The sequence below is a fragment of the Oryx dammah genome, unplaced genomic scaffold (assembly GCF_014754425.2).
Source record: "Oryx dammah isolate SB20612 unplaced genomic scaffold, SCBI_Odam_1.1 HiC_scaffold_27, whole genome shotgun sequence".
Classification (NCBI taxonomy): Eukaryota; Metazoa; Chordata; class Mammalia; order Artiodactyla; family Bovidae; genus Oryx; species Oryx dammah.
Window position 1 is genome coordinate 116,767,496 of NW_024070211.1, and position 13,785 is coordinate 116,781,280.

Below are 13,785 nucleotides of genomic sequence, written 5' to 3' on the forward strand. Positions count from 1 at the left end.
CTCTTATCATAGGATCCTTACTGTCAGAAAATGTAAACACACATCAGTACATTTCTTGTGAAATTTCTGCTGCTCATGCAAAATGGAAATCAAGATCACAGAAGTAGAGTTATTAAACATGATAGGAAATTGCTCTTTTTGTTCTGTTATTCAGCTTTAAGAGCACTTCTGTTCTCTAAAAGCCTCAGAGTATTAATTTCATATATTTAAGAACAAAAGAATTTAACAATAGAACTATATAACTAAATTATGAACAATTAAAAAAGGCAATCAGAAAAGTAATTTATAATTTACCTGATATAAAGTTTATAAACAAAGTTTCTAATTCACCTGTTAAGCAAAATCCAGATAATGTGTTAGTCACCTCATTTTTAAAGGCCAGAAAAGTAGAAAATATTTTGTATGTTTATAGTTCTATTTTTCACCATTTGTGAAGTAAGCTAAAATGAGCTGAAACTGTCAGCACGGCAAGTCTTTCGGGAGAGGCTTTGCCCTTGGACATGTGCAGCTTTTGATCACTTACATGCTGTTTTTGACACAGGGAATTCTGTCAAGGAATCAGGAAATGAGTAACGTGTTTTCACCTCACGCTTCAAGCTGGAAATGATCTTTGTAATAAAAGAGGCAAAAAATTACAGCTCTTGCCCAGCCCCTCAGTCAGCAGTTTTACAGCAAATCTTGGGCTGAGCAGACTCAGAACTCAGCGCTGATTAGGGAGAGTGAGTGCTCTGGGTAATAGAATAGCTAACTGTAACTAAAGGTTCTCTCTGAACACTTCCCTGCATTATTTAACTGAGAGTAAGTGAGAGGGCGTGCAAGCCAGGGGCACGGAACCAATGCAGCTATCCTTATATCATCTCCCCTAGTACCTGGGCCCACCCATTCCCCTTATCCTATCATGGCCAAGCAAAGTTTCCCCACTCAATTGGGACCATTCTTCTGGTGTTGTCTCACATTTGCTCATTTTCTCCAGCTTTTATCCTACTTGATTTAACTGTCAAAGCAACTTTCTTAGCATATCCATTTAACATATGAAAAAAAAACCTAAGACTGAGAGGGTAAGTATCTTGTCCAAGATCAACAGCTACTAAACCAGGATTCAATCCTAACCAGACGAACCAGATTAATGCCAAAGACAAGGCTTTAAATCTTCTCCCTGCACTGCCTTTCCCTGGGATAAAGCCCGAAGCCGCCTTCTGCAGGGGAAACTGGATGGGAGTGGGGGCCCTGCCTTAAAAGTGTACCTCTAGTGAGCTCTGAACATTTCTGGGAGCACCTGTGAGGATTAGCCTTCCCAGAGAACTTATTTGGAGGTTTACTTCCTGAGGATGTACTGAAAGGGTATTTTTATTTAAAGTGCCTGGGGAAAGACTTTGAAAGAAATAAGAGAACGTTGTGCCTTCTCTCCAGTCTTAAGGGCAGCAGGAAGGCATGTATTCACAGGACCTCTCTAGGCCAGGGGCTCTGGCGCCTCCCTCTGGGGAGGGGACGGGTTAGGGGGTGGGAGGTGCGCTAGGGGTGGGGATACTGTCACTGGGGGCTGGGACCTAGATTATTTCCTTCTACTCTCATTATCAACTAAAAAAAAAAAGACACTGCAGTAAGATTAGGGGAAGGAGAAAGCCACACTTAGGCACAGATGTTGGGACAAGAATAAAACCTGGAGAGAATAAGCAAATATGGGACAACACAAGAGGAACCTGTCCCGATCCAAGTGGGGAACATTTGCTTGGCCACAATGGGATAAGGGGAGTGGATGAGCCCAGGTCCTGTCCTGGGGGAGATGATACAAGGAGAGCACTGCTGTTCTGTCCCCAGCAGGGTTCTGTCCCCCTGGCTTACATGGCCTCTCACTTGCTCTCATATTCTCCCTCTCTCTCTTTCACTCTTCCCTGTTATCGCTATTATTGTTGCTGTTGCTATTTTACCCTTAAAAAGGCTTGCTAACTTTTCCTGCAAAGTACTTTACATCCCTCATTGAACTACACTGACATAAGTACATAGATATAGATACATAATTCTATTAAATATTTATGTAAATATTACACTATTCATATTCATGTCTAATATTTCTAAATACATAATTTTAAACTACAGATCCATTCAGAAGCTAATGTATATTATAGCATATGTAGAGCTCATTCCACAGTTTGCGTTCAGTTGCTCTCAAAGTATCATACCGTCTTCCTAAAGTTCTGAGATAAGAAATCCTTCCAGATAGTCTTGCATATGGATTCCTGGGTTAGGGAGGGCGGTGGATACCCCTTGATTATTACAGAGTTTGGTGACTGGTGGGGTAGGGGTTGAGTGGAGGTAAAGGGACAAAACCAAGATGGCGACACCAGAATTCTGCCTGGGAATGCTACTTTTGACTTTGGCAAAATAAAGCACAAGGGACATACAAGTCCACACAAATAAATCAGCCTCTAAAAGGTGAGATTGTTACAAGGCTCGGAGTTGGGCTGAAAATTTGGGAGTGTCAGGAGTAATTTTCGTGTCTAAGGACAAGAGGTATCTGAGTCACACAAACAAGAGGGTGATGACTAGGAACTCAAATGGTCAATTAGTGGGTAAGGAGACCACGATATTAGCACTTTCTAGGTAATGGGAGTCGTGGGGTTCCCTAGGTCAGGTAGATAGATAAGAAATGGTACCTGTGAAAACGAAGTAAGTCAGATAGATCCTTTTCCTCCAGGACCTTTGTCACCCCAAAATGTGTGGTTTCTTGTCAGTCGGGATGTTCCTCTTTTTCTTTGTCTGCCCACAGATCCCCATTGTTCACAAGACGTATGGTTTCCTGCCATTTGGCCTGTGCCCCCATTTCTCTGCTCATATCTAGCTGCTTGCCTATTCTAACAGTATTATATAACTTTTATGTGGAATCGTTTAAAAATGATACAAATGAATTTATTTACAAAACAGAAATTGACTCACAGATATAGAAAACAAACTTAGGATTACCAAAGGGGAAAGGGTGGGAGAGCAATAGAGACACACTACCATATATATAATATAGATAAAGAACAAGGCCCTACTGTATGGCACAAAGAACTATATTCAATAAGTTACGATAACCTATAATGAAAAAGAATCTGAAAAAGATTATCTAAATAACTGAATCATTTTGCTGTATACCAGAAACTCACACAACATTATAAATCAACTACATTTCAATTTTTAAAAAGCAGTGGAACCAGTGAGAATGCTGGCTTTCATTGGTAATCAGCCATTCATGCTTCAACCCAGTTATCCGAGCCCTCTTCAGTAGCCACTAGGAGTGAGAAAATAAGATGTTCTGTGTGTGTGTGTGTCTGTGTGTGTGTGTGTGTGTGTGTGAGAGAGAGAGAGAAGATTCCATCATAGCAATATGAAGTAGGGTTTAAGGGGGGCTAGTTTATAGTGTGTTCTCCTTTATATAGTTTCAGAAATTCTCAAACAATGGATGAAGTAACTCTCTAGAGATCTGAATTCAATGAGTGAAGGAGGCATGACTCAACATTTGCTGTTCCAAATTCCTGTCTTTTGCTCTTTCTTCCAACTCATGATAATTTCTCACTAATAAAAATATAATTATAAGTAATAAAGTGACTATTGTTATTACCATAATTTATTGACCACATCCTAAAATCTTCACATGTATCATCTCATTTAATTCTCACCACTGAGGCAGGTGACAGAGCCAACATTTAAAAACAGTTCTGCACACAGACCTTAATGTTCTACTAGTGATTCTTATTCCCTGGCTGCATGTTTAAAGTTCACCTGTATATTAACTCAACCTGTAGATATTTGTGTTTATTTCTTACTGGAGAAATGTGACATAAACAAAGCAGGACTATCTCAGAAGGAGAGCAAAAAATCCCTTCCTTCCATTCTTTCCTCCCTTCTTCTTTTTCCCCTTCATCTATTCATCCAAAACCATTCAATAAATACCAAAGTACCCTGCTAGACTCTGGGAATATGGTTGCAAAAAAAGAGAGAAAGATACAGATCCTTGTTGCTTCCAGACAAGGTTAGGAAGGGAAAAGTATATTGATGGTTATGCCAAGCTTAGTGTCCGACTCTTTGCGACTCCATGGACTGTAGCCTGCCAGGTTCCTCTGTCCATGGGGATCCTCTAGGCAAGAATCCTGGAGTGGGTAGCCTATTGCTTCTCCAGGGGATCTTCCTGACCCAGGTATTGACCTGGGGGTCTCCTGCTTTACCAGCTGAGATACTAGGGAAGCCCCACATAGATGGTTGGCTGTTAATTTTAAGTCTTCTAAACCTTAAACCAGAATTCTGCAGGTACCACTGACTCTCCTATTTACCCTCTTCCTTGGTTTTCTCTTCCTAACAAAGTCTCACTTGATACATGGAATATTTTGAAGACTCTACATGTCTTATATCCTACTGTACCGTATAATGTTATCTAGACATTGACATTTTATCTGCTCTACTTATTTCATGTGGGTGAGTCGCTCAGTCATGTCTTACTCTTGCAACCCCAGGACTGTAGCCCACCAGTCTCTTCTGTCCATGGAATTCTCCAGGAAAGAATTTTGGAGTGGGTTGCCATTTCCTTCTCCAGGGGATCTGCCCGATCTAGAGATTGAATCTGGGTCTCCTACATTGCAAGCATATTCTTTACTATATGAGCCACCAGGGAAGCCAAACTTATTTTATAGATATAGATAAAATCTTTGCTAATAGAAGTTGGAAAAAAAATAGGTATTGGGTCTAAACAAGCTGGGATTCAGGGGAGACTACAGCTATACTTTTAGAACTTAGTGGGTCTGAGGGGAGATGGAATACAGGCCTGGGAAACAGGGCTGAGTTCTCAATGGGATGCTCATGTCTGTGGTGGGGAAGGGTGGGGGGCTTGCATGGTGACAAGATCAGCTTCCCCCATCTGCATCACACATTATCACAGTGGAGTTTTTTTCTTACAGTAATAGAAGTTGTGAATTTCCAGATTATCTATACATATTCAAAATACATTCATAATATATTTTAAATCCTGACAAATTAATTTTGGATCATCCCTTTTAATCAACCTAAAATTTTAAATCTGTACTTATAATAACATTGCACAGGTGGTGCAATGGTAAAGAATAGGTAAAAAGTAGGAAATGGCAATAAGCTCCAGTATTCTTACCTGGAAAATTCCACGGACAGAGGAGCTTGGCGAGCTGCAGTCTATGGGGTCGCCAAGAGCCAGACACAACTGCGCACTCATGCATTACGCAACATATACGGCTGGGCTGCAGAGGATCTGTGATCATCCCTGAATTATAATCCTTGAAATTATAGGGAAAACTATGTGCACATGTATATTTTTCTAGAGAGGGCCTGTAGCTTTCATCAAATTCAAATCCTTGACACTAAAATTTGACCCCATAAATAAATAATTAAAAATTGAAAAGCTAAACTCCATAACAAGGACTATTTCTCCCTCAAAGATTAGAGCTTTTAGCATAAGTTCTGACATAAATATATGGCACTTACATCAAGAGCCACAGACTGCTTGGCCCATGACTTCTTCACTTGATCATACATAATGGTATTGTTGATGCCAAGGCCACAAAAGATGACAAAAGCCTAGGAAAGAGAGAGTTCACTAATTAAAAATTGCAATAACTCATTGGCATAATCTAATATAAAAGCAGACAGGCATCAGGAATGGGCCAGAAAATATAATTTTATTGTACACAGAGGTAGGCCTTAGGGAAATATATACATTAAAATTCTTAATTACTATTGTCATGTAACAGCTTTATCGCTCACACTGCACAAGAGAAAAATTATTAATTTAATGTTGTTATGAAGAAATAACTTTATACATTTAGAAACATACAGTCCATTTAAATGTGTTCTTACTTTATTTAGGTTGTGAACTGATTTTAGTCATTTCATTCCATTTAACCAAAAGCAACCTCTTTCAAAAGCTAGGGTATAAAAGGGTTTGGTAAAGAAACCAAGTGATTGTATCCATAAGGTAAATGTTAAGGGGACGGAGGATTCAGATTTTGAACCGGTTAGTAAAGAAGCTCTGACATACTCTCAGCTAGAGAAAAATAATCCTGGGGTTTTCGTGTTGGCTACATGGTGCATAGTCTACCAGGAAGCCTGTTCAAGGCTAACCTCTCCAGCTGAGGGCAGACAGGAGTAGATACAGGGAAGCTTGGAGACAGAAGAGAGGGGATGGCAGTGCCCCTGGCAGAGCTGGTTAGAGGCTGCAAGGCTGAATACACATGAACGAGAAAAAGATAAGATGATTTACACTTCAGAGAGAAGAAGAAGGCAATCAGTCCCATGAAAAACAATCAATTAGGATTAAAAAAAAACCTGATTCATGAAAAACAGAATCAAATCTTACCTAAACACTGATACATTCTTTAAATCTTCCTTTAAATGTCATCACACTGTCAAGGTATAATGATTAAAAACTGTCAATTAATAATTATTTATCCTTCCTAATGTGGGCAAGCTGTAACCAGGAGACTACTACTAACTCGGCTATAGCCCCTGGTTCAGACATTTATTTTCTTACCTCGAAAAGTCGTTGATCGGCATCATCGAAAGGCTTCCCATCGAGTCTGTTTAACACTTGAGCCACTCCTGTGAGAAGAGGTTGGGAGATGTGGTCATTTTTGACAATGGACATCGCGTTCCTACAGTACAGTAAGATGACTCCAGCCTCCTTTAAGTGCAGACACTCAGCTTAATCCCAGGTTGCTCTAACACCTGCTGCCTGTGTGAGAGCAGATGTGAGGTGTACAGGGATGAAGCCCATTTTCCGGCTCTGATATCCAGACCAGGTCGCAGCGAAGCCTGGAGTTCTACCAGGTATTAACCAGATTCCCCAAAAATGGTTTTCAGATGACTGTGTACAGTAATTGATATATCATGTTGTACACATTTATACAGTTACATGCATATATATATACACATATGTACGTGTGTGTTCTCAGTTGTGTCCGACTCTTTGTGACCCCATGGACTGTAGCCTGCCAGACTCCTTTGTCTGTGGAATTTTCCAAGCAAGAATACTGGAGTGAGTTGCCATTTCCTTCTCCAGGGGACCTTCCTGACCCAGGGATCAAACCGACATCTCTTGCACCTCCTGCATTGGCAGGCAGATTCTTCACCACTGTGGGACCTCCTGGGAAGCCATATATAATTACATAAATTAAATTATACAAATTAAAAATATATATAATTAAAATGTTTTCAATTCTCTGAAGCACAGTGCTTGAATGAGGCAGCATGGCATAGTGATTAAGAACACAGGCTCTGGAGCTAAACAGCCTTGGTTTGAATTTCAACTCCGTTGTTAGTAGTGTTACTGTGAGCACATTACTTAACACTGAATTTCTTCATCTGTAAAATGAGGATTAAAATGTTAACTATCTCAGTGGGTTATAAAGATTAAACAAGATAACATTTGAATAATGTTTGTAAGCATATTGCTCCACATGGACAGAACATTCAAGAAACGTTAAGAATTATGATACAGTTAACCTTCAAAGGAAGGCTAGGTTTGTTGCCTGCTACCAATGGGCCTAAACTAGTTTTACAAAATTTAACTTATGTGGGTCTTCTTTCCAAAGTTCATGTCCAACATTATACTAGATGTTTTCGGCATGACCCAGGGATCATGGCACTATCAAAGCACACAAGTTTAACTAGAAAAATTCAACAATCTTGAAAACATTCCCTTGTGTCCCTAAATATATACACTAAATATACAAGACAAGAGAACACTCTATACATGGACATCACCAGATGGTCGACACTGAAATCAGACTGATTATATTCTTTGCAGCCAAAGATGGAGAAGCTCTATACAGTCAGCAAAAACAAGACTGGGAGCTGACTGTGGCTCAGATCATGAACTCCTTATTGCCAAATTCAGATTTAAATTGAAGAAGCTGGAGAAAACAAATAGACCATTCAGGTATGACGTAAATCAAACAGTGGAAGTGAGAAATAGATTTAAGGGATTAGGTCTGATAGATAGAGTGCCTGATGAACTATGGACGGAGGTTTGTGACACTGTACAGGAGACAGGGATCAAGACCATCCCCAAGAAAAAGAAATGCAAAAAAGCAAAATGGCTGTTTGAGGAGGCCTTACAAATAGCTGTGACAAGAAGGGAAGTGAAAAGCAAAGGAGAAAAGGAAAGACATACCCATCTGAATGCAGAGCTCCAAAGAATAGCAAGGAGAGATAAGAAAGCTTTCCTCGGTGATCAATGCAAAGAAATAGAGGAAAACAACAGAATGGGAAAGACTAGAGATCTCTTCAAGAAAATTAGAGATACCAAGGGAACATTTCATGCAAAGATGGGCTCAGTAAAGGGCAGAAATGGTAGGGACCTAACAGAAGCAGAAGATATTAAGAAGAGGTGGCAAGAATACACAGAAGAACTATACAAAAAAGATCTTCATGACACAGATAATCATGATGGTGTGATCACTCACCTAGAGCCAGACATCCTTGAATGTGAAGTCAAGTGGGTCTTAGGAAGCATCACTACGAACAAAGCTAGTGGAGGTGATGGAATTCCAGTTGAGCTATTTGAAATCCTAAAAGATGATTCTGTGAAAGTGCTGCACTCAATATGTCAGCAAATTTGGAAAACTCAGCAGTGGCCACAGGACTGGAAAACGTCCGTTTTCATTCCAATCCCAAAGAAAGGCCAAAGAATGCCCAAACTACCGCATAATTGCACTCATCTCACATGCTAGTAAAGTAATGCTCAAAATTCTCCAAGCCAGGCTTCGGCAATACGTGAAGCGTGAACTTCCAGATGTTCAAGCTGGTTTTAGAAAAGGCAAAGGAACCAGAGATCAAATTGCCAACATTTGCTGGATCATCGAAAAAGCAAGAAAGTTCCAGACAAACATGTATTTCTGCTTTATTGACTATGCCAAAGCCTTTGACTGTGTGGATCACAACAAACTGTGGAAAATTCTGAAAGAGATGGGAATACCAGACCACCTGACCTGCCTCTTGAGAAATCCGTATACAGGTCAGGAAGCAATAGTTAGAACTGTACATGGAACAACAGACTAGTTCCAAATAGGAAAAGGAGTACGTCAAGGCTGCCTATTGTCACCCTGCTTATTTAACTTCTATGCAGAGTACATCATGAGAAACGCTGAGCTGGAAGAAGCACAAGCTGGAATCAGGATTGCCGGGAAAAATAACAACAACCTCAGATATGCAGATGACACCACCCTTATGGCAGAAACTGAAGAAGAACTAAAGAAGAACCAAAGAAGAACCCTCTTGATGCAAGTGAAAGAGGAGAGTGAAAACGTTGGCTTAAAGCTCAACATTCAGAAAACGAAGATCATGGCATGTGGTCCCATCACTTCATGGCAAATATATGAGGAAACAGTGGAAACAGTGGCTGACTTTATTTTTCTGGGCTTCAAAATCACTGCAGATGGTGATTGCAGCCATGAAATTAAAAGACGCTTACTCCTTGGAAGGAAAGTTATGACCAACCTAGACAACATATTAAAAAGCAGAGACATTATTTTGTCAACAAAGGTCTGTCTCATTAAGGCTATGGTTTTTCCAGTGGTCATGTATGGATGTGAGAGTTGGACTATAAAGAAAGCTGAGTGCTGAAGAACTGATGCTTTTGAACTGTGGTGTTGGAGAAGACTCTTGAGAATCCCTTGGACTGCAAAGAGATCCAACCATTCCATCCTGAAGGAGATCAGTCCTGGGTATTCATTGGTAGGACTGATGTTGAAACTGAAATTCCAATCCTTTGGCCACCTGATGCGAAGAGCTGACTCATTTGAAAAGACCCTGATGCTGGGAAGGATTGAGGGCAGGAGGAGAAGGGGACGACAGAGGATGAGATGGTTGTATGGCATCCCTGACTCAATGGACATGGGTTTGGGTGAATTCCGGGAGTTGGTGATGGACAAGGAGGCCTGGCGTGCTGCTGTTCATGGGGTCGAAAGAGTTGGACATGACTGAGTAACTGAACTGAACTGAACTGAATTTATATGTATATAAAACTGTAATTCTAAATGCTTCTATTTTTTTAAAACACCTACCTTTCCATCAGGGAGCTATGTCATCATATGGTAGAAGACATGTATAATAAAATACAAAGCTTTTAGTCTGTTACAGGCAAACTACAGTCTTATTTGTGAAAGAAAATAGATGTTTATACTTAGAAATAAATTTAAGACTGCATGTGAGATTGCCATTGGACATCTACAGATAATGCAGGCTGTTTCTCATGGACTTTCTCTTCTCATTAAACTTAAATATATTCTGGGACTTCCCAAGGTGGTCCAGTGGTCAGGATTCCATGCTTCCACTGCTGAGGGAAGCGGTTCCTTCATAGGGGAACTAAGAGCCAGCATGCTACAGCACAGCCCAAACAAACAAGCAAACCTTAAATATATTTAAACCTTGACACATGATGTAATGTAAGGCTTTGTACTAGAGATTCAATTTCTCAAATCTTAGAATCTTCTTTATGTTAAAAAATACTAATATTTTCTGCAAATTAAGAAAACTGATGAAAAAATTTTCTTAGAATTCAAGTGTTAATATTTATAGAAAACTAAATCCTTTGGTAAGTCCACTATCTTAGAGTTTAAGAGGCAGCCTTAGGGTGAAGCAAAGAGACAAATTTATATTAGTTCCCAAATGTATTAGTTACCTTATGTCTATTAGAAGAAAGACACATTTTCCTTATGTTTAAACAACTACTGTCTCCCCCCCCTTCTTGACTTTAACTACTGACCACTTCTTGCTTAACTTTAGGTTTGAGGTTTCCCTGAATGAAGTTTTGAGGGAAAGGAAAGGTACAGGGAGGGAGAGAAAATTGGAAACTGCTCTGGCCCAGTTCAGTTCAGTTCAGTCGCTCAGTCGTGTCCGACTCTTTGCGACCCCATGAATCGCAGCACGCCAGGCCTCCCTGTTCATCACCATCTCCCGGAGTTCGCTCAGACTCATGTCCATCAAGTCCGTGATGCCATCCAGCCATCTCATCCTCGGCCGTCCCCTTCTCCTCCTGCCCCCAATCCCTCCCAGCATCAGAGTCTTTTCCAATGAGTCAACTCTTCGCATGAGGTGGCCAAAGTACTGGAGTGTCAGCTTTAGCATCATTCCTTCCAAATAAATCCCAGGGTTTATCTCCTTCGGAATGGACTGGTTGGATCTCCTTGCAGTCCAAGGGACTCTCAAGAGTCTTCTCCAACACCACAGTTCAAAAGCATCAATTCTTCAGCGCTCAGCCTTCTTCACAGTCCAACTCTCACATCCATACATGACCACAGGAAAAACCATAGCCTTGACTAGACGGACCTTAGTCGGCAAAGTAATGTCTCTGCTTTTGAATATGCTATCTAGGTTGGTCATAACTTTCCTTCCAAGGAGTAAGCGTCTTTTAATTTCATGGCTGCAGTCACCATCTGCAGTGATTTTGGAGCCCAAAAAATAAAGTCTGACACTGTGGCCCACAATTTCCATATTCAGGGGAAAGTATTACCTATATTGGAACCATCGAGGCAGAAACCATACATTTCAGTGTATGTCTTTGCATTTATCCCATGTGTAAAAGCATAGATGTAAACACATAGATGTACTAGGATTAAGAAGCCTGAGTTCCATTTGGGACTCTGCTAATAACTCACTTTGTGACCTTATTCAAATCTTTTCTCTATCTTTGGGCCTCAATTTCCACAGAGTAAGAAAAAAGAGTTCAGTTAGCTGCTTTCTGAAATCCCCACCAACTTCAAAATGATTGGTTCTTATTTAAAGGAATAAATATTTGTGCATTGTCCTGCTTAATGTTGATTCATCAGGAGTCTTCACTTGTGAGGTTACACAAGAGTATTAACATAAGTTGATGAGTCCTGGACATGAAAACAGGGTACATTTAAAAAACAGATAGATATACATTAAAGTAAATTATATTTTTGTTTTAATATAAGAAGTTTGATAATTTAGGTAATGTCTTACCAATTATTTGGTGGTTGCTATTCCAAATAGGTACGCAGAGAACCGATCTTATGTGAAAACCAGATATCTGGTCAGCCTAGGATATAAGAAAATAATTAATTAAAATTAAATATTATCTACCCATTTCTGACATATGGCTTGCCACTCTTCATAACAGGTGTTTAAAAGTAATTTTTAAAAAGACATAATTTTAATGCATATACTTGCCTGTCTCTTTTCAGTTAAAGCATCACAATGTACATCGCAAAGAAATCAAGCCATAGCATTATTTATACTAATGATGTACCAGAAATAACCTGAAATTACCCTGGAGGCAGTTGGTTAAGTAAATCACAGCACAGTGGAATATTATCCATCTAATCAAAATCATGCTGTAGAAGAATATTTATAAACAGGGAAATTTTTAATATATTAAGTGCTACTAGTTGGGGCTTCCCTGATAGCTCAGTTGGTAAAGAATCCGCCTGCAATGCAGGAAACCCTGGTTCGATTCCTGGGTTGGGAAGATCCCCTGGAGAAGGGGTAGGCTACCCACTCCAGTGTTCTTGGGCTTCCCTGGTGGTTCAGAGGGTAAAGCGTCTGCCTGCAATGCAGGAGACCTGGGTTTGATCCCTGGGTCAGGAAGATCCCCTGGAGAAGGAAATGGCAACCCACTCCAGTATTCTTGCCTGGAGAATCCCGTGGGTGGAGGAGCCTGGTGGGCTACAGTCCGCGGGGTCGCACAGAGTCGGATACGACTTAGCGACTTCATTTTCACTTTCACTAGTCTTAGTGCCTGTGGGTGTACAAATACATATTATGCACATTGGAAAATCATGGAAAAATTATAAGTGTAATAGTTCCCCTTGAATTGTTTGTCCATGGAAGTGTTTGTTTCTTTGCTTTTAAAAGACTTTATTAAAAAAAAAAAATAGGTTCATAACTAATGAGACCAAATACAGAGTTCCCAAATACCTTCCACTACCACACATACACACAGTGACACACCCTTCACTATCAACATCCCTCACCGGAGTGGTCCATTTGTTGCAACTGATGAACCCACACTGATTCATCATTATTATTCAAATTCCATGGTTTACGTTAGGGTTCACGATCGATGCTATACATTCTATGGGTTTTAACAACTTTATAATGTCACATATCTACCATTATAGTATCATACAGTGTAGCTTCTCTGCCCTAAAAGTCCTCTGCATGCCACCTACTCATCTACCCATCCCTCTGGCAATCACTGATCCTTTTTTCTTCCAGCTCTATTGAGGTATAATTGACAAAACTGTAACTTATTTAAAGTGTACAACATGATGATTTAATATATGTATATGCCGTGAAAGAACTCTGCTTATGTGAGTTTTTTTTAAGTACCATTTCTATATTCTAAATTTTACATAATGAATTACCTGTATACAAGAGAAAAGGTTATTTTCTAAACAGAGCTAAAGGGGAACAATGGTGTTCAATGGTGCAGAACAGTCAAATAGGGTAAGTGCTGAAAATGGACTACTGGCTTTAGTAACACAGGATCAGTTCAGTTCAGTTCAGTCAGTCGCTCAGTTGTGTCCGACTCTTTGCGACCCCATGAACCACAGCACGCCAGGCCTCCTGTCCATCACCATCTCCCAGAATTCACTCAGACTCACGTCCATCGAATCAGTGATGCCATCCAGCCATCTCATCCTCGGTCGTCCCCTTCTCCTCTTGCCCCCAATCCCTCCCAGCATCAGGGTCTTTTCCAATGAGTCAACTCTTTGCATCGGGTGGCCAAAGTATCGGAGTTTCAGCCTCAGCATCAGCCCT

General features: G+C 40.3%; 1 protein-coding gene across 1 annotated transcript in view; it reads right to left on the reverse strand.

Annotated features, from left to right (window-relative positions):
• PDE11A (phosphodiesterase 11A) overlaps positions 1–13,785 on the reverse strand; it is a 418,022-nt gene that overhangs the window by 181,819 nt on the left and 222,418 nt on the right. Inside the window, exons 7-9 of the mRNA XM_040227701.1 lie at positions 11,986–12,061; positions 6,533–6,600; positions 5,488–5,580 (exon numbers count right to left, since the gene is read on the reverse strand). Of these exons, the coding sequence (XP_040083635.1) occupies positions 5,488–5,580; positions 6,533–6,600; positions 11,986–12,061 (237 nt within the window). The remainder of the gene's footprint in view (positions 1–5,487; positions 5,581–6,532; positions 6,601–11,985; positions 12,062–13,785) is intronic.